The following is a 20,300-nucleotide window of genomic DNA, read 5'->3' on the forward strand; positions in this document are numbered from 1 at the left end:
GGACCCTAAACTGACACAAATTAGACCACGGACCCCCATCTGATAAGATTTTTTCTTTTAGATGTTTTATTAGAGAAAGTGTTTGAAACCCATGACAAAGATAGTCATAGAGTCTGTCACTGTCTTACTTATGGATGAAATTTAGTGAATTATATTCTTTCCCTTTTTGCTGGGGACTTCCAGGAACCCGCTCAACGATCTCCTAACTTTCAGAGCATTTTTAAGTCAAAAGAAGTTTGATAAATAGTTTTTATTCCTAACTTTGTGAGCAGGTGTAAAAATGTGGGACCGAAGTGTAAAATTGAGCTTGTAGCAGTTTGATAAATACAGACCCTGATGTAGAACCTGTCCTCTTCCTTTTAGACGTCACTGCTATCATCTTTGTGGTGGCCAGCAGCAGCTACAACATGGTAATAAGGGAAGACAATAACACCAACAGGCTACGGGAAGCCCTGGACCTCTTCCGCAGTATTTGGAACAACAGGTGAGACAGAAACATGAGAGAAGGTTGAGCTGGGCGGAGGATTTCAGGCTTTTTCTGCTGTGTCATTCCTGCTGTCTCACTTTCTGCTTTGTTAGTGTTTATCTGTGAAGCTTCACCTCAAACATCCAGGTGGTGCCATGGAGTTTATTTCTGTTTTTTAGTTTTAATTCAACCTTAACTCCAGCGATTTAAGTTCACTTCTCAAGACATGTCCTAGTGTTTAAATAAAGAATAAAACTTCAATGAGGCAGAATTTCATCAATAAAGCAAATGTAATCTCTAAAACTCTCTAAAACAAACCGCTTGATACATCAGCAGCAGTGTTGTTGAGAGACTGCGAGGGCATATCGCTGCTAATCATTCCCGCATCCTCTGGTCATGTGAAAAGAATGATTCATCATGGGAAAATATGTAGTTAATCTTAGGATACGTTTTAGATGATGAGATTCCCAAAGACTGAGATATTTCATTTTGGACAGAAGAGGCCGTTTTAAGAAGTAACTTCATCTCAACCTGTTTGCTACTGATTGTCTGTTTAAAAAAAAAAAAAAAAAAAAGCACTAACTAAAAAGCTGCTGTAACACGACTTGGAGGATATGTTTGATGCAAAAACTGATTAGAAGGAAACATTTCTCATGAAAAAGGAAGAAATTGATCTCCCATTGTTGATAGTTGCAAGAAATTATTTGGATTAATTCTTGCATTTTTTAAGATTCATATTCTTGCAGATCCTGTGGACGACAGCGTTGACCAAATTCTGATATTTGTCTTAAATATATATGTGTGTAACTTTAATTGAAAGGAACAGTTCATGGAAAAATGTTAAAAAGTCATCAGAAACCTAACTGATGTTCAGAGGACCAGTTGTTCATCAGTCCAGATCAGACCACACACATACATGTCTAAATTCTAACAGCTTGTTGTTATAGGGAGCCATGATGCCTGTTGTTACACCCTCTGCATGCAGTGCTGCTGTTTCTCCTCTAATGGTGTTTGTGAATTTGTCTTTCAGATGGTTACGCACTATATCGGTCATATTATTCCTGAACAAGCAGGACATGCTGGCTGAGAAAGTATTAGCTGGAAAATCCAAAATTGAAGACTACTTCCCTGAATATGCTCGCTACACCATACCAAATGAAGGTTTGTGCCCCTCCGAACACACACCTCCCTTTACAGTGTTTAACCATATGACATCAATCCGTGTTAACTGTCCAAGTGTTTGTTCCCTCAGCAACTCCTGAACCTGGCGAGGACCCGAGAGTGACGAGAGCTAAGTTCTTCATCCGAGATGAGTTTCTTGTGAGTATATCTGGACTGTTTGAAGTGAGCTGAAGTTAATGAGTGTCCAGCCATGAACAGCCTCGTCCTGTTAATTCATGACTCAGTTCTCATCTGCTGGATTCAAGCCAAATATATCCACCTGTGCATTTTATGAACCTCCTCTGCTGATTAATACATTCTATACAGTGAACAATAAATAATCTGAACTCAAGGTCCAATTATTAACTTAGTAACTAATGTCTGCTTTGACATTTCATGAAAGTTACATATATCCTGATACTGTTTCCAAGATCAAGGAGAAACTTTGATGCTTAAATCACATCATCATTTATATTAATACTGTATTATTAGTACCGTATTTTCCTCACTATAGGGCGCACTGGATTATAAGGCGCACTGTCAATGAATGGTTGATTTTTCGAACTTTTTTCATATATAAAGCGCACCAGACTATAAGGCGCATTAAGCGAAACAAAACAGTCAGATAAGTCAGTCAAACTTTATTAAACGCGTTCACAATAACTCTCAACATTGTTCAAACGTTAATGAGCGTATTCACAATAACTCCCAACCTTGTTCAGTTGTAACACGTAAAAAAAACACAGTCTGATACCGCTAAATCAAACGTCAGCGTATTCACAATAACTCCTTATAGGTCCTTGTACACACACACCGTAATATTATGGTGAAGCACAGTATGTATTACTCCGCGACGCTCCTGACTACGATAGCCGTAATGCTGCAAGCGGTGTGGCTTTGTAGTTTACCAAAGTCGTACTGAAACATTTTGACAGAGCGCCGTGAGCGCCGTGTACCACACAAAATCGCTTCGAGGTCAGTAAGCACAACCAGAATTAATCCATATATAAGGCGCTCTGGATTTTGGTCGTTTTTTGAGAAAATTAAAGGCTTTTAAGTGCGCCTTATAGTCCGGAAAATACGGTAGTTTTATTGTAGTTAGTACAAAGTGCATAAAATAAAGATACGATACAGTCCACTCTGTTTACTAAATTACACGCACGCTAATTGATGATGCAAAATGATGATGACGATGATTAGAAAGTGTCCAAAACTGCAGTTTACTGCTGACTATTGTGTGAACTGTCAAGTGTCTGTTTTGGGGGAGTGGTGAATGAGTGAATGAGTGAATGAGGTAGTGATTTCAGACACAGCCGTCAGGGTTTTAAATGAAGCACCAGAGGATCTTGAGCCTCGGCTCCTGGTCATATCAGAGATTGAGTGACCCCTCCCCCCACTTAATCCGTGTCTGGTCTCTGTGCCCCCCAGCGGATCAGCACTGCGAGCGGCGACGGCAGACACTACTGCTACCCCCACTTCACCTGTGCCGTGGACACAGAGAACATCCGGCGGGTGTTCAACGACTGCCGGGACATCATCCAGAGAATGCACCTGCGGCAGTACGAACTCTTGTGATGGGAGACCGCCGCCGTCAGCCTTCTGTGTTTTTTCTTCACCATTCTGCATCCTTGACGAACCCTTCCTCCTCCTCCTCCTTCCTCCTGCTCCTCCTCCTCCTCTTCCTCCTCACCCCGAAAATTCTCCACCCTTCTCCTCCCCCCAAAGAAACCCTCAACAACCCCTGACCACCCCTCCTGTCGAGGACTATGAAGTACTACTGAAGTGTGTCAAATCCTCTTCCTCTTCTTAACTTCTTAGCTTTTTGTACTTCTTTTTTTTTTTCTTTCTCTGAGACAGATTCATCCCCATTTCACCAATGTAAAAGGAAGGTTGGGGAACAAAGTTAATGCGTGCCGCTTCTATTTTTATTTTTTTCTCTTTTTCTTTTACTCCTTCCTTTTGAATGCCTTGATTTTTGTCATTCCACTAAGCCTTGGGCTACCTCCTTTTTTTTTTTTTTTTTTGCCCCTTCATGTCCTTCTGTTTTTTGGCTTTTGTCATCGGACCTGAACTGGTGGGTGTGGATACATTAAAACACACCTGCAGGACCTCAGTGTAGAGGCAGTGTGTGTGTGTGTGTGTGTGTGTGTGTGTTTGTAATGAAGACTAGGAGGAATGCCATGTGAGCGAGTGTGTGTGTGTGTGTTTGTTTGTTTGTTTGTTTGTTTGTTTGTTTGTTTGTTTGTTTGTCACCTGCCGGTTAAAAGCTGGCATCACCACCTTGACCTTTGGCCCAGATTTTTTTTTTTTTTTTTTTTTGCCCCGTCACCCCCTCCAACCTGCTTCTTCTTCTCTCTGCGTGGAAGACGACTGGACGCTGGAGAAAGCGGAGAGGACGGAGGGGAAACCGAGTGGATGAAGAGATAAATGCACTTTGCATCAGGTTCCTGAATAACTTTTTTTTTTTTTTTTTTTTTTTTTTTTGTTGTTGTTGTTGTTGTTGTTGTTTTTTCTCCAGAGGAAGCATACACACAATGTAGCATCACAATATTTATTACCCTGTCACGATGTTAGCTTGCCGAGCTGCAGAAGGTGGACCGAGCAGCCAAGAGACATGTGGAGCGAAAGATTATACGACGTAAAATACGACGACAGGTAGAAGGATTTAAATGAAGGAAAGGGGACTGAGCTCTCTGCACCTTAGCCCTGCTGCCTCCACGGACTCGGACCTGCCTCCTTTTTTTTTTTTTTTTTTTTCACACAAACCATCCTTTTAGCTTAGAGATACTGATGGGAGGGGAGGGTGGGGTGGGAGGGGAGAGAAAAATGTATTGTTCTTTTTTTTTTCTTTTTTTCTTTTTTTTTGTTTTGTTTTTTTGTTAACTTGTACACTGTGCAAGGTTGAATTATCCTGTACAGACTGTAAAATGTAATATTATTTTGTACAACTTAATTGAAAGAAAAACAAATCTACTTGTAGATCTTTGTGCCTTGATTATGGCTGTACCTGTAAATGAGCTCAGATGTAAGTATGTTTTCGACTGCGCTGTACAGCTTGATGTCAAACTCTATCGGCAGCGGAAGACTGCGGGTAGGGGACTTTCTCTGTAGAGTTTAGTTTTTTCTGGTTTATAAAAAAAAAAAAAGGAAATGCTGTTTAGTAAAAAATAAAAAATAGGGAAAAAATCCTAAAAACCTGTATACATTATGCAAATTAACCACTTACCTGCAGTGAAGACCAGATGTTGCAGCGCCATGCCTTTTTTTTTTTTTGGTTTTTCTTCTATTGGTTTTATTTTTCCTCCTTTTATTTTATTTTATTATAATTATTTTTTTTGAATTTCACAGCTTTAAACAAACATTGGAAATTCATTGAAAGTGTCCAAATTGCAACCTGGTGTTGTTTTAATAGGAACCAACGTTTTTTCGATATGAAGTGTGTCTGAGATCTGTACTGATGTGCGTGCCTGTGCGCATGTGTACATAAAACAAACATAGACTCACAGACGCATTGTGTGTGTGTGTGTTTGAGGGCGAATGTGCGTTGTGTGTAAAATTTTATAAATGTATGTACATGTAAATTTATAGGTCTATATAAATATATATGTACAATTATACATGTTTAATTATGTGTGTGCCTAGGTGTACATACCTATGTATGTATACGGTAAATATGTATACATACACACATAGGAAAGCATGTTTAGAATGGAGATGAATAAATGAGAGCGTGCAATATTAGTAATTCTTTGGTCCTTTGGAGCCATACCCAATGGCACAGGCACTATGAATGTGTGAGCAGCACCCAACAAGACAAGCTCTTCTCCTTGTACAAACAGCATCAGCCTTTTCTTCTGCTACAGTACACGTCTATCCCCAAAAGAGAGTGAACTGACTGGAGGTGCAAAAACCTTGTTTGGCCTGGGAGGATGATTAAATGACATTTTTATTTTCTTTAAATAAAGAGGCACATTAGAGGACTTTGCTTTATTTCCATCTTGGTGTCCAGTTGTGTCCAGATTTGTTACCGATGAGGTGTTTTGTTTGTTTGTTTGGTTTTTTTTTTGTGTCTTTTTGGTTATTTTATTTTAATTTTTCCCTCTGTGGTGCTGCAGTGGCATTTATATGAAGGGATTCATCTGCTAATTTGCCAGTTTGTTAGGTACACTGAGCTAAAAATAGTGCAATCTGATACGACGCTCCTTGAAGGTTCATGAAGGTTACGCTGCTCAGTTTCTGTTGAAACTTTATCGGGGAGGTTGTTGATTCGACTGCATGAGGACGTAGTTTGTGGTGCTGTTTAGTTGTGTTGTGCTATGAGGACAGGTGTTTCTGTTATTTAGCCAACCCTAGAAAATATCAGCACCTCTTAAATGATCATACAATTGAATCAACACCTCTCTACAAGTTTGAACAAAAGCAGAACAGCGTACCCTTCACGAAGGCAGGATTTACTGCAGGACTGTTGCATTAGATTGTATCTTTATTGTGTTGCATCAGATTCTTTAAGCCATAATATTGAGATATCATGATACACAGTTTGTTTATTCAGATTTAGTGGCTCTGCACACCAACACCAACACAACTCAGGTTGAATTCAGTCAGCGAACTGAAGCCAGTTTAACTTGTGACAGTAGGAAAAGCACAGGAGTAGATAGTAAAATGAATAATGGCTGAAATGCTTTTAGCTGCTCTGTTTTCATGGTCCTGCTGTTGTTCCCGCCGCCTCACTGACATGTTGTCGTGGTTCACAGTGACTTGTGCTTTTCCTGCTATGAAGCCAAATGCCTGCTGCGAAAACAGGCCTCTGAGGGAAAATGAGCGAAAACACACCGGCTCGTTAATAAATGAATACAAAATGAGAAACTAGGGATTATATTTGAAAAATGGTTCTAATGCAATGAATATAGGTTTGACTGAACTGGATCTAGATAAAGATTAAGAACTTCTCACTGATGATTTAAATGCAGGTAAAGCATTTTATTCTTAACTTACTCCCCAGATTTAATGTTTATCAGTCACAGAGAGGTAAGGTAATGGGCAGTATGAATAAAACTCTGGTTGATATCATTTTAAATCGTTCTATTGAGATGTATCGTGATACATTTTCAGGCTAGTGGGAAATTGTAGGAACAACACAGGTGTTGGTGATGACATTAACGGTGGCTCTGCCGCAGTAAGTTGTGACAGTGAGGCAGCACAAACGACACCAAGCAGACAAAGTGCAGTTCAGTCATTCATTTTACTGTTTACACCTGAGCTGGGGGACATACTGGGGGGTCTATTTCCTGCTCTGACTTCAGCCTGAACAGTGGTCTGATCAACCAAAGGCCTCTGCTCAGGTTGGAGCTACGCCGGGAATAACGTGAGTTTACAGGACCACATGCATAAAATGAACCCATATTCCATCCTGAATATGTGGTGTGTTCACGCTGAAAGTTAAGTATAAATCAACAACTTAAACTGAGGGGCTGGAACAAAATTAAAGCTAATTGTTGGTGGCGATAAAACAAGAACAATCTGGCAGGTATTGTACTGCTATCATTATCTTATAGTATAAAACAAATGTTGGTTTCTTCTATAGCATTTGCAATGATGGTATATTTAAGAATATAAGATGTAATTTATTTAATTTATTCAACAGAGAGGCAGGGACATGTCCTGAGAGGACGTTAAAGTAAGTTAAATCACCTTTGCAGGTTTCTTTTGATGGATCCTTTAAAATGCAAATACTGACAAAATGTTTTGTACAAAATGAGGTGTGATTGAAAGAAAATGAGGGATATTTTAACAATACTTCAATCATACATTATATAACTTTACTTCTAATACAGCTGATATTGGTTCCAGTGACATGGAATATCAGGAGTGAGCTATATGGACAAAATCACGATATACGTAATTCTATATAAATATATGCATCATGATATAGAACATTTTCTGAAAATGAATTGAGAAGCAGACTAGAACTAACGATTTTTTTTTTTTCAAATATATATTAATCAATTTATTGATCAGATTGGCTTCTCAAATGTGAGGATTCTCTTTTTCTCTTTCTCTTACTTTAAATGAGTTATATTTTACTTTTGGTCAAACAAAGCACACAATTTGAAGATGTCACTTTGGCTTCTGAGAAACTTCCACAATTTTCAGACTAAATGATAAGCAAGGTAATCGAGAAAAAAAAATTAATTGATAAATTAACTGATGATGAAAATCTGATCTTATCTTGGCTACTTATGTAAGTTAAATACTAAAATTGTACAAAAATCCAACATTGCCATAAAGCAGTCATACTTATAATTAAACAACATGACCAGAAATGTCCCAACAGATGCTTAGATATCAAAGACAGAGCTACTGCAGTGTAAACAAAAACATCTCAGGTGGCTGATGAATTGATGTCTCAGTACACATCCTTGTGTCCATCTGTGTAGAAGACACAGATCAACAGAGAAACAGAATTTTTAAGCTTTGAGACAGATCTAATGTGAAGCTCCGTGTCTCTAAGACGTCCCTGATATTTTGTACTCACACTTTACTTCACAGGATTTTGCAAATACTAAATATTTGTGTTTACATGACTTTAATCTCTTTCGCCTACCGTGACATTTTGAAAAGTTGAACCATCTTACGATATTCAGCGTTTCACAGTGAAGTGAGGCTGTGGATGATCGATTATACCGAGTCAGGGTGCACGTCAGCCTCTGGAACACACCTTAAAGCTCAAAAACACACCTTAAGATTCTGATTTTATTATGTGCAGTTCATCAGAAACGTTTCAACAATTTGGCAAAAACCCTCACAAACATTTGGCACAGAAAGTCATAAATATATTCAGATATGCATCATAAAAACATGATCGGACGACAACAACAGAAACTAACAGTGTTTACACCGGGTCACAGTTAAACATCAGAGTGAAGTAAACTACCACCACATGTCTGACCTTACCACCTTAAATCAGATCAGGGACAGTTACTATTTACATATGTACTTTGTTTGATTTGTCGTTCTTTACGCCACATGTGTACTTTCTATTAAATCAGACAATCACAGTCAAACTTTGCCCGTCTGGTCTTCCTAGGGAAGGTAAAACTCATGATTTGTAACAACAATTTGGCCCAAATCTGCTTTGTCATCACAGGTTATAACCACAGCATCATCATCAATGTCAGAAGTGATAAACTTTAAATCCTTTAAAGACATTTAAAATATATAATCAGGTCCTTCACAGTGCCAGAAAAAACATCAGGACAAAAACAAATCGAGGTTGTATGAACACATTTTTGGCCCCTTCTGGAGGAGGGCAGTCACATCTTGCAAATCCTCACATCAAGTGTTTACCAGCTGCGGTGGAGCCCCACTTCATGGCTCTGCTCCGGAACGTGGTGCACCCTGGGTAACGTAGTTCACAGAGACTTGTGCTTCCCCAGCAGGCAGAGGCTGAGGCACTGCAGCAGGCCTTTCATCCACAGGCAGTGAGCCAGGAACAGCAGCAGCAGGCAGGCGCCGGCCGAGCAGTAGACGCCGATCACAGTGCTCTCCTCCGGCAGGAAACACTTGGACAGAGAGTAGCTGCCAGGCGACACCGACGCCTGAGGGGGACGTATTTTAAAATAATTACAAATAAGAAAGTTTGGGAGCCATCACATCATATAAACACCTTAAAAAAACAGTCTCACCATGAGGTCTTTGTATTGGCTGCTCTTTAAATCATTTCACACAAAAACCCAACACATGGGCAGCAACATTAGGTCAAAATAAATCTCACAGAATGATTTCTAAAGGCGGAAGGGACAAGTGCATAGACGTAAGGATGGAAATCAGTAGACTTTTCACAGGCATGATATCCTGTCACTTTACAGGGAGCCGAGTTGTTGGAGTTTAGGAGGGGTTGCTCCTTTATTTTGCTGCTCGCAGTCAGTCTGCATCACCATCACTCAGCCTCAGTACTGATACAAGGCACAAATAAGAGGCAGCAGATTGTTTATTACAAAAACCAACACTTCAGTGAATTAAAAAACAGCCACATGTTCACCAAACTTATTCATTTAATCCTGCGAGGACGATTACTTTGGCCACTTGGGGGCAGCAGAAACAAGCTGAGGATACAACACCGACACATCATCATGTTTCCAGTCGACACGGTGAACCTGTTAACGAACCGCTGTGTATTTACTCCTCCAGCAGATGTGGAGCAACATTATCTTTCATTCGCAGTCCTCTCTCTCTCTCTTTTAGCTCTGTTTTTGGTCTCTACCAACCCTTGATGGAAATATCTGGCTCTGTAGCTGCTAAATGCTCGGCTGCATCACCAGCTCATTTCTGTCTGTTTGGTGATGAGGAGGTTGTGTATATACAGAGGGGTTTCAGAGCCTAAACCCTGCTATGGAAGCAGTGACAGTGACCCAGAACAATAAAGTTGTGGCTGAGTTTCACTTCAAGGAACCTTAACCTGACACAAATTAGACCACGGATTCCAGTTTGATAAGATTTTGTCCCAGAGATTTTTGCCTTTAGATGTTTTATTACAGAAAGTGTTAGAAACCCGTGACCAAAATATTCATGTATTCTGTCACCGTGTTTCTTATGGATCTTATGGTACTATTAATTTTGAGAAGCACTGAGCCAAACAATGAGATTAAGGTGATAATTCTCTCTCCTCCTTCACATTGTCATTTATTACGTTGTGATGATAAAAATATTGATTATCGCTGCTTTAAAAATTCAGATTACAAACAGTGTCCATCATGTGTTTTTCACCATCATTTAATAACTGATTTTGGAGCAGAACTCAGATGCTTTAATCTTATTGCAAATCAAGAACAAACAAATAAAACATAAAGGTCACAGAGTCTAATGACACTGAGAGGATTTTTTAAGGCTCTGGTGTTTGTAAAATGCTGAATAGATTATATGTTCTTGTGCATTTCATTAAAAATATTACAGCATAAGTGGGATCATCACCTTGTCGGAGGAGTTTGACACAGACAGGTTGTGTCGTCACTCACCAGGATGAAGCTGGGGTTGTTCCTGTTCCTCCAGCTGAAGGACGGCACGCTGATTTCTGGGTACTTGTTGTCATGGAGAACCTCACATCCGCTGTGGGTGTGTCCGCTCAGGATGAGGCGGGGTTTAAACCACTGCAGCAGCTGAGGAGAGAAATCCACATCCACCTCAGAGAGCGGTTGCTGCTGGCTTACATCATCAGTTTCATCATTATCATCGTCATCCTCTGCTGTTTCCACACACAACTGTTTCTGACAGCCGGCTCTTGTACTGTATTTTAATTGGCTGAATCCGCTTCATAAGAGATCTGTGCTTTGAAAAACAATAATAAATAAAAAAAAAACTGAAACCCAGCAGAGGTGGAGTGATGGGACTGCAGAGCACTCACCCTCTGTGAGGCCTCCTTAGACAACACATCATACTTCTCTCTGAACAACAGGTGTCGCTCTTCAGGTGGTGCAGCGTCCTGTCCTGTGCAGCCGGCATCGCTCACCCTGTACAGAGGATAGTGCTGGAGAGCAGGACAGTCAGTCAGCAACAAATGATCTCATTTCTTCAGGTTTCAGGGGTTTTTATCATTACATTATGCTTGAATGCAATTTGAACATCTCAAAGAACAAACAGGAGAGAGAGCGACATGCAGCAAACATCCTGAGACGGGTGTGATAAAGAAGTAATTGTTTAAGCCATTTATCAAGAAGAATATTGGTTCCAACTTCTGAAATGTAAATATTTGCTGCTTTTTTCTGTTTTACATCATTGTAAATAACATTTCTGGGTTTTTGGACTGTTGGTTGAACAAAATTAGTGATCTGACGACCTCATTTTGGGTTTTCTGACACATTAAAGAGCAAATGATTAATAGATTTAAAGGAAATAAAGGACAGATTCATCAGTAGAGCTGAATAAAAAGTTAATTTTTCACCACCAAAAGACAAGATTGGCTGTGTAAAAAAATATTTTTTGTTTCCCCATAAAGTAGCTTTAAGGTTGATGATGATGATGCATTTTAAATAAACTTGATGCTGAGGGAGTTCAAACTTCTGTCTCTTATGTCCAAAGAACAGTTGAAATTTCCAGAGTTACAATGAATGAGAGAAAATCTGCAACCAACCAATTCATGGCTTTTTGTGTTTATGTCACAAAACCAACCAATGGACACAGACACAAAAAAATTACACTGAGACCAAAAAATGACAAATAAATATGCAAACTGACTAAAAAGAGACAGAAAACCAACACACTGGAGGCAGGAATGAACACAAAGACACAAAAATGAACATAAAAAACCCCCAAAATGACCAGAAAGAGATGCAAAATAATCAGACAGACATAAAACACACACAAAAAGAAGAAGCATTAAAACCCTCCAAGGCCATGAACTGAGGGGAACTGAATTCAAGGCTTTTTAAGACTGAGAGCAGCAGATCCCCAGGACGATGTCGGGTTTTCAGACGGAGGCGAGAGTACACCTGCAGTTTACCTGTAACATGATGGGCGGTGTGGGGGGGTAGAGCTGCGAGCCCTCACAGCTGTCAATCACTCCGCTGCTCGACTGCGAGTCCTGCAGAAAAGACAACATCAAGAATTCATCGGCTGTCTTTTCTCCTCGAACATCAGTCGGCTTTTTCATGTCACATCTCTCCCGTCCACCTGTTCGGAGGAAACGTGAGCGGTTTGCAGGAGGACGGAGGAGCAATCAGCTGCAGCTTCAGTGCACGTTCACAAACACTGCATCAGCAAAAAAGATCAAAACACCTGCTCCAAGCACAACTGAGCTCTGGGTGTATTTTTCTCAATTCAATTCAATTCAATTCGATTTTATTTGTATAGCACCAAATCATAATATACATTATCTGGAGGCTCTTTACAGGGTCAGGTCAAGACCTTACTTTGTTACAGAGAAAAACCCAACAGTTCCCACAAAGAGCAAGCGCTTGGCGACAGGGGGGAGGAAAAACTCCCTTTAACAGGAAGAAACCTCCAACAGAACCAGGCTCAGCGTGGGGGGGTCTGCCTCGACCGGTTGGGTTTAGGAGGAGAAAAAAAGGGGGGGTGGGGGGAGGAGAGAGGAGAAAAGAGAGAGAGAGACCAGGAACAGCTGTGTAGGTAATGGTGTGATCAATAATAATGACAGGTAACAGTGGTTAATAGTAAAGATGAGTAGTGGTGGATCTGGGTCCTGCTGCTCCAGAGGCAGAGAGACCTGCAGAATGAGGACAGAGAGAGGGAGAGAGAGAGAGAGAGAGAGAGAGTGAGAGAGAGAGCCCAGTGCATCATGGGAATCCCCCAGCAGTCTAGCCCTATAGCAGCATAGCTAAGGGATGGGTCAGGACATACCCGAGCCAGCCCTAACTATAAGCTTTACCAAACAGGACAGTTTGAAGCCTGATCTTAAAGGTACAGAGGGGGTCTGCCTCCTGAACCCACACTGGGAGCTGGTTCCACAGGAGAGGAGCCTGATAGCTGAAGGCTCTGCCCCCCATTCTGCTCTTACAAACTCTGGGAACCACGAGTAGACCTGCATTTCGAGAGTGAAGCGTCCTATTGGGAAAATAGGGAACTATAAACTCTCCAAGGTACGATGGTGCCTGACCATTAATGGCTTTGTAGGTGAGGACCTTCCTCACCTACAAAGGGACCTTTAAAAACTTTCAATAAATATAACCTTTAAGGCAAAAGGCAGTTTCCTCATCATCTGATATGATCATCCTTCCTCACATGACTTCACACTTCATGAGCAGCAGCAGTGTTCGAGGTGCTGACAGTGTGAGAGCGTGCGACCGACTTCCAGAAATGTGCTCCCACCTGAAGAGAGCAGTTGAGGTCCCGGGAGAGTTTGATCAGCTCCTTCTCCACCGACTGGCAGATGGGACACCCGTCACCGTGCAGGGCCACGCTGTTCACCAGCAGAAAGCTGACGGGAGAGAAACAGTCTCAGTCACTGCGCCGGGAAAAAAACAAGAGCTCTCAGTGAGGCTGCAGAGATGCATCATATCATTGTGTTTTTATTTTGAAAGTCTCAGTGAAATAGGGTTTGTCAGTGCTACTTCATCGATCACCTACAACTGGATCTTGTGTGGAGGAATAGCATTGCTGCGCCGATTTCTGTTTGAGAGGTTTAAAGGTGGACTGCTGAGCTCCTACCTGTCTGTGGGGTCAGCAGTGAACACAGCTATGATGTAACGTTGCACTGCAGCACAGAGCCGCCTCACTGCTAACCATCTAGCCACTGGTTCAGCAGCACAGACACCATTAGAAAATGACACACTGTTCAGTTCTCAGTTTGCACATATTTGTTATAATATCACTACAGGAGGCAAATTAAGTATTATTGGATTTTTTAATAAAAGGATCAATGGTATTTATGGACAATAATGTGGAAAAACAGAGGTTACACAAGTTTTATTAAATTATTTTGTTATAAATATAGAGTTTTTTTAATAAATATTTGATTCTGGTACAGATGTTTTGGTAAGAGTTCTATCTATTAAAATTACAAGTTAAAAAAAATATTTGTTTATTTAACATTTGTTTCTCTTTTTGTCTATTTTCCTAAATTTTTCAGAACAAATTATTTTTTTATTTTGGATAAATAAAGCAAAACATACTAATAAATAACACTAAGCTAAAAAGAATATTATTTTATTTAGACATTTATACATCTGTTACTTTCAGTTCTCTCTAGGCTTTAATAGTCTTTATTTCTAAATTCTACTCCTTTCTTTTCTTAAATTTTTTTGTGTAGATTTCTTGGTTTTATGTTTGTTATTTGTTGTTCATAAAACAAATCTCTCTGCGAAGCCTTCTCTTTTCAAGTAATTCAGATGTATATTGAAGCTCTCTAACCTTTTTTTCTTGAAATGTGTGAAAAACTTTTTACCTGTGTAGTAAGAATATTTCAGCTGGACTTGTTTTATTAAATAATTGAAACAAGTTGCTTTGTATTGGAAATAAAATGAAATATTGTGAGTGTATTGGCAGTTTTTTTTCCCCACTTGTTTTTAAGAAATTAAGATTTTAAAGACAAAAAACCTGATGAAAAGCAGATAGTTGCGAGTGTTTGCAGTGCTTCCTGTATGTGGATCCATACTGATAAATACATTTGTGCAAACTTGAGAGCAAAACATCTCTACAAATGTCTGCCGTCTTGTTATAAAACACTTTTTTTTTTTTGGCAGGGGCTGACTCAGGGGATTAAACCTGTGACCTCTCAGCCGGCTGAGTCACATGTTAGTCCTGCAGCTGGTGTCGCAGGTTATCACGTCGTGTTGGATCCTCCTGTCACTCACTTCACTCCCTTTTTGGTGACGATCCTGGTGGATGAAGCGTTGAAGACCTTCTCGAAGCGCTGCAGCTTGAACCAGTCCATCCTGCAGGGAGACACAACACCGCTCGTCACACAAAAAAAAAACCTAGACCTGCTGCTCAGTCTGTCACGTCTGTCTGCCGCACACTGTTACATAAGGGCCTCGCTTCCTGCTGCACGAGTCGAATCAAAGCACATATGAGCAGCTGCATGTCTGCATAATCCCACATTTCTGAGTCACAGGCATTAAATACTCAACTGTGGGATGGCAACATCTCTGCAATATAATGCAATCTATAACAACAATGCACAAACATACAGGCTCAGAAATGACCATAAATGGAGAGTGTGAAACAATCTTATCAAAGCAAAACACTCTGTATGAGCCGTGGATTATATATTGTACAGGTGCTTCTTTCAGGCCTTTTTCTTATACATGCGCTGATGTGAAGTCTCAGCTTATGTTCAATAAAAATAGCAAAAAAAAAATACTGTTGTATACAAAAAAGGCAAAAACAAAGAAGTTTATATAGTGTTGTTTAGTCGTTCTTCACTTTTCAGTAAATTCTGTGTCTTCATTTCTATATTTTATTGTTTTTTTATTATTTTGATTTATTTTTGACGTTATTTATTGTATATCAGTCATTTCACAACAAAAGTCTTAGTCATCCTGTGACTAAATCTAACTAGGATTTTGGAAATATTTAATTGATGAGTTCAAATCTGTTCTCGCTCTAAAACAGGTTTTGAAAGTTATCTCACAGATAACAGAAAAGTGTAACCTTTGATGAGGGCATGTGAGTTCGCTTGTTATTCTTTGAAAGGTTCACAGAAGCCAAAAAAAAAAAAAAAGAAGCTGGGAATCCAAATGCTTTCAAAGCCACCTCTGCACCACCAGTTTCAGAGAACTATACAATAAGTGGAATCCTTTTTATTGTCACAGAGCGCGTCCACGCCCAAGGTGTGTCCTCTGTTTTGTTTGGTGTTTGAATATATTTCCAGCTGCATTTGATGGTGCTGCCTCAAAACTAAAAAATAGTGAAGAGACTGAAAAAAGACTGAAATCACAAACTTTCAACCTCAACTTGTGTCAGAACCGATTGATGAAACTGATAAATCTGATGTCTTGACAAAATCAAATAAGGCTTTAACACCAATGATTCGTGGCTTCACATCAACGTGAGGAGACTTGCACTCGACCTGAGGGGACTTCATGACAAAGACCTGGGGCGTCCCAGTGACATCTCTGTTCATTTAAAGGTCAAAAATGATTCTGGCCTGTTTTATTTTGAAATGACTTGCGTGTCTGTCGGTTGTGTTAGTTGTGTTTGCGTTGGCCTGCCCTGCCCCAATTCGTTTCACCTGTTTCCAATTAGCCTCACCTTCCTTGTGCATTTAGTCTGTGTGTTCCCTTCACTGTGTCTCTTTGTTCCCCGGTGCTTCCTGGTGCATCTGCTACCTGATTTTGTTTCCTCGTGTTTTTCCCTTTGTGTCAGTCACCAGAGTTTTTTTTCTTTTTCCTGTTATCTGCTCCTGCTTATTTGCCTGCCAGCTCAGCTTCTCACCTTCATCCACCTGTCTGCCTGTGAGCTTGTCTTCATTTATTAAAGACTGCTCGGCTGAATCTGTCTGCCTCTCTGTGCTCGGCTCCTCTCAGCCTGCTCCGTGACAACAAGTTAAGTTTTTATGTAACTGTAGAGTGTAAACTCCTCCTCGGGTCCTTTAAGGATCAGGCTGGTGGGTTGTTTTTTTTTTTTTTCTGTTTAACAAATCCCATGAAAAGACCAAAACCAACAATGTGTTGGTCTCTCAGTGCTTTCCTACTACTAATGCAAATCTCTCAATTCATTCACAACTATAAAGATTCATAAAAATTTTAAAAACTCTTCATAATTTCCTAAATAAGCTGGGCACTGTAGTTTTTTGCAAGCTTCACTCAAACACTAGTAAATACTGTATTTGTTGGGGACTATTTTCACCTGTGGATTAATACAGATTTAGTACTCTAGTGAATATTTACACCAGCAGGAGGCTGAGTGCACACTTGATTTTGAAGGACACGTCACACGAAGTAGGCTCTTGATGTGTTTATAATTATAATAATGGAGCTCTGTGACACAGGAATAAGATGCACTATGTTCTTGCTGTACAGACGTTACTCGTTAGTCTGATTGTTTCATTGCTGTTTATCTTTTCATGGGATTTGTTGGCAGAATATAAATATAAAATATTGTCGTATCCTTTAAAAGCACCAAATTCCTACAAACAACACAGAAGGCATGACGTCAGTGTCCTTACAGGCACCTTCCGTACAGCCCTGACTGGATTGACTGCATCTAGCCCCTTGCATATTTCAGTAAATTTACTTCTGATTGGCTCATCATCAAATATTTTGAAGTTTGTGTAATGTGGACAAAGTCCTTTCATTCAAACGGTTTGCCGGCTCTGCAGGGTAACAGTGTGAGGCTTTTATTGACACTCCCCTGGCAGCCCACAAGTGTCTTCTCTAGTTTATAAAAACTTTGAGTCAAAGACAAACACAAATAGACGTCTGTTATCAGATATTTCTGTAACTAGGCCAGTGAATAAAACTTTAAAAACTCATCATCCTGAAGCGTCCTGAGGTCTAACAAGTGGCAGATAGGGAGGTGAAGATCTGCTCAAACGTTTCCTGAACCCTCCCATGATGCCGCTGAATCAGCCAGTATCTCTGAATGAAGGCTAAACAATGAGGCTGTAAATCATGTTCTTACTCGTAATGGAAACCAATGTCGTGGTTTCCAACCAGTACAACCAGTTCTGTGTCAGTGGAATGCCGGAACATCCTGTGGAAGCGGCGCACGTCGTCCTCCCAGTGCTGTAGAGACACAACAACACAAACGTAGCTGAGGCAGGTTTCACTGTAGGCCTTTAATAAAAAAAAAAAAACTCCCCAAGGAAGCTCATGAGAGTTAATGGGGTCTCTGAGGGTCACCCTGCAGCCCCCATGGGTGACCCAGGCTGCTTTGATTCAGACTCCAGATTCAGTTTTGTACCTGCAGGGGCTGAAGCCGCACACAGGGACCTTTTAATTACATCCGTGGTGTGGGTTTACATGTTTTTAACACTGATGTGACTATGAATGCTTCCCTAATGCTGCTTTTAATCAGCTGTGGAATGATTCATCAGAAGTTGATCATTTACACCATTTAATCATTAATGAACATTTGCAAAGCAAAAATACCAAAGGTTTGCTCCTTTCAGCCTCTCAAATGTGAGAATTTGCTGTTTTTTCTTTATTTTATATCAAAGCAACTTGAATATCTCTGGAATCTGGACAATTTTTCAGACTAGAGTCAAAATAATAAGTAATGGGAAAATATTCTGATAATTGATTAACCTTTGAAGTCACTCACCAGGCAGAAATGCCAAATATTTGATGGTTTTAGGTTCTAAAATGTGCTGGTTTGCTTCCTTTTCATGTTACATCTCACTTTAAATTGAACGTCCTTGAGCTTTCTGCCTGTTGGTTGCACAATATAATATATTAATATAATACATCAGGTATAAAGATGTAACTTTGGGATTTTAGGGAATGTTGGTGGTTATTTGTCACTATTTTCAAACATATATTGATCAGATGATTGATCAGTAAATGTTTGGAAATATTTTATTATTATGTTGCATCTATTCTTTTCTGTGAATTCAAAACTGAATTTCCCCATAGGAAGCTGATGATGATTAATCATTTTAATAATAGATGAAAATTATTATCAGGTAAAAAAAAAAGCCGAACCTGCTGGGTTTCCAGATAAAACAGCTCTGGGGTTTGGGAACTTGTAACTGTGATCACTTGATTTATTGAGAAAAATAAAGAATAGATGAATTGATACTGGAAATATTTGTTACTTTCAGACCTATTTCGGACAAAACAGGCTATTTAGAGTCATCATCTTGGATTCTGGTGACTCCAGAGGCATTTTATTCACTGTTGTAAATGGATCAGTCCAGAAAACAATTTGCAGCCCTGCTCTCACCTTTCCTCTCTCTGGAAAATCAAAGATATGAGCAAAAAAACTCCACAGAATGCAAATTAGATGGGATGCAAACCAGGTGTAAAAATGAGTGAGAAAAGCTGAAGAGGAACACAGTAGATTAGTGAAGACTGCACAGCCTGCGAGCTCCGTTTCCTTTTTTAATGAGGCTTTCTTTTTGTGCCGCACTTGCTCGTCTTGATGGATCCCTTCTGACAATCCAGTGAGGGATGTGTGAGAATTCCCAGGAGGAATTTTTTTTCCCCCCAAAGCAGGATGATGAGGGCTGAGAGGACGCAGGCTGCAGCTGCTGTTGTTGGTGTTTGCCACAAATCCTGCAGCCTCTCGGGCCTGGATGGTACAAGATCATGATGATGGTGATGATGATGATGATGGTGATGATGATGATGATGCTGACCGGAGAGCACTGGCCTCTGCTCTTCTTCCACATTCTGTTGTCTCACAAGCATCACCACCACCATCAGCACTGTGGGTTTGCAGACGCATCATGAAGAGGGGGGGGAATAAGCTGTACGTTACCTTCTGCGAGCTCCACTTGCCTTCATCGAAGATATCCCCGAGAATAAAGACTATTTCGGGCCTGAGCAGCCACAGAGCCGTCTGGAAAGCCCGCTCCATCTGCCATTCCCTGCGCGTTTGGATACACAAGCCAGCGTTATTTCTTGTTTTTGTTTACAAAGGACTCCTGCAAAGCCCAGACGGATGGACGCAGCCTCAGTGATGGGTTGCCCTATAAATAGAAATGAACCATGACATTACCTCCTCAGCTTGTCGAACCAGTGTCCCCCGACGGCTCCCAGGAGGTGGGTGTCCGACAGCACCATAGCGCGGACCGCTGAGTCCGTCGGCCGGCCGTCGATGCTCTCCCCGCCGCGTCCGTGGCTGATCTTCGGCCAGGCGCACTTGAGGATGGTCGGGAAGTAAATGAGATACTCGCAGAAGAAGAAAGCACCGCCGACCACAAGAATCAGCACCAGCGCAACCAGCCACCTGACGCTAAACCTCGGCATTTCTTTGTTACTCGGCGTTTGGGATGCCCTGAAGTGGCGCACTGGCGGCGATGGAGCGGTCCATGAGGCATCTTCACCTCTTCAGACCCGAGTGCTCAGGGCTCCGGCCGTGGGATGCTCATGGCAGGTTGTGAGGATGGAGAAAAGGGGCCGAGTCCGAGTGATTCGAGATATAACATTAAAAAAAAAAAAAAAAAAAAAAAAAAAGACAGAAAGATGAAGGGGGAGGGGGGGTCCTCTGCTGCTGGAGAGGGAGCAGAGGGAACAGTCACAAGCCGCTGTTTGATTATCACAGCACCGCTCAGCCT

The 20,300-nt window shown here is 40.7% G+C and overlaps 2 protein-coding genes across 4 annotated transcripts in view; one reads left to right on the top strand and one right to left on the bottom strand.

The window, feature by feature from the left end:
- The window catches only part of gnal2 (guanine nucleotide binding protein (G protein), alpha activating activity polypeptide, olfactory type 2), a 47,074-nt gene extending 41,451 nt beyond the window's left edge, over positions 1 to 5,623 (top strand). For both annotated transcript variants that reach the window (XM_071491356.1, XM_071491357.1), the window contains exons 9-12: positions 364 to 484; positions 1,497 to 1,627; positions 1,719 to 1,786; positions 3,056 to 5,623. In XM_071491356.1, the coding sequence (XP_071347457.1) occupies positions 364 to 484; positions 1,497 to 1,627; positions 1,719 to 1,786; positions 3,056 to 3,202 (467 nt within the window). In that variant the 3' untranslated portion in view covers positions 3,203 to 5,623. The remainder of the gene's footprint in view (positions 1 to 363; positions 485 to 1,496; positions 1,628 to 1,718; positions 1,787 to 3,055) is intronic.
- Positions 5,624 to 8,366: 2,743 nt separating this feature from the next.
- Positions 8,367 to 20,271, bottom strand: mppe1 (metallophosphoesterase 1). Of its 2 annotated transcripts, XM_071491353.1 has the most exons (10): positions 19,742 to 20,255; positions 19,502 to 19,610; positions 18,965 to 19,312; positions 17,702 to 17,805; positions 14,932 to 15,012; positions 13,448 to 13,556; positions 12,123 to 12,203; positions 11,028 to 11,150; positions 10,642 to 10,782; positions 8,367 to 9,225 (listed from the first exon to the last, which is right to left on the bottom strand). In XM_071491353.1, the coding sequence occupies exons 1-10, from the start codon at positions 19,990 to 19,992 to the stop codon at positions 9,040 to 9,042; spliced, it is 1,533 nt and encodes a 510-aa protein (XP_071347454.1). In that variant the 5' UTR covers positions 19,993 to 20,255; the 3' UTR covers positions 8,367 to 9,039. The 2 variants fall into 2 exon arrangements, with proteins under 2 accessions (XP_071347454.1, XP_071347456.1); XM_071491355.1 differs by lacking the exon at positions 18,965 to 19,312 and having other exon boundaries at positions 19,742 to 20,271.
- Positions 20,272 to 20,300: the final 29 nt, after the last annotated feature.

This window comes from Trachinotus anak, unplaced genomic scaffold, assembly GCF_046630095.1.
Source record: "Trachinotus anak isolate AG129_WGS33_773 ecotype Australia unplaced genomic scaffold, CSIRO_AGI_Tana_v1 ptg000012l, whole genome shotgun sequence".
Classification (NCBI taxonomy): domain Eukaryota; kingdom Metazoa; phylum Chordata; class Actinopteri; order Carangiformes; family Carangidae; genus Trachinotus; species Trachinotus anak.

Coding starts and splice junctions, on each gene's coding strand:
- mppe1 (XM_071491353.1), bottom strand. CDS start 19,992: ATGCCGAGGTTTAGCGTCAGGTGGCTGGTTGCGCTGGTGCTGATTCTT. Junction 15,013..17,701: donor GACATTGGTTTCCATTACGA/GTAAGAACATGA, acceptor GTCTCCCTGCAG/GATGGACTGGTTCAAGCTGC. Junction 11,151..12,122: donor CACCGCCCATCATGTTACAG/GTAAACTGCAGG, acceptor CCTGCTCTCCAG/CACTATCCTCTGTACAGGGT.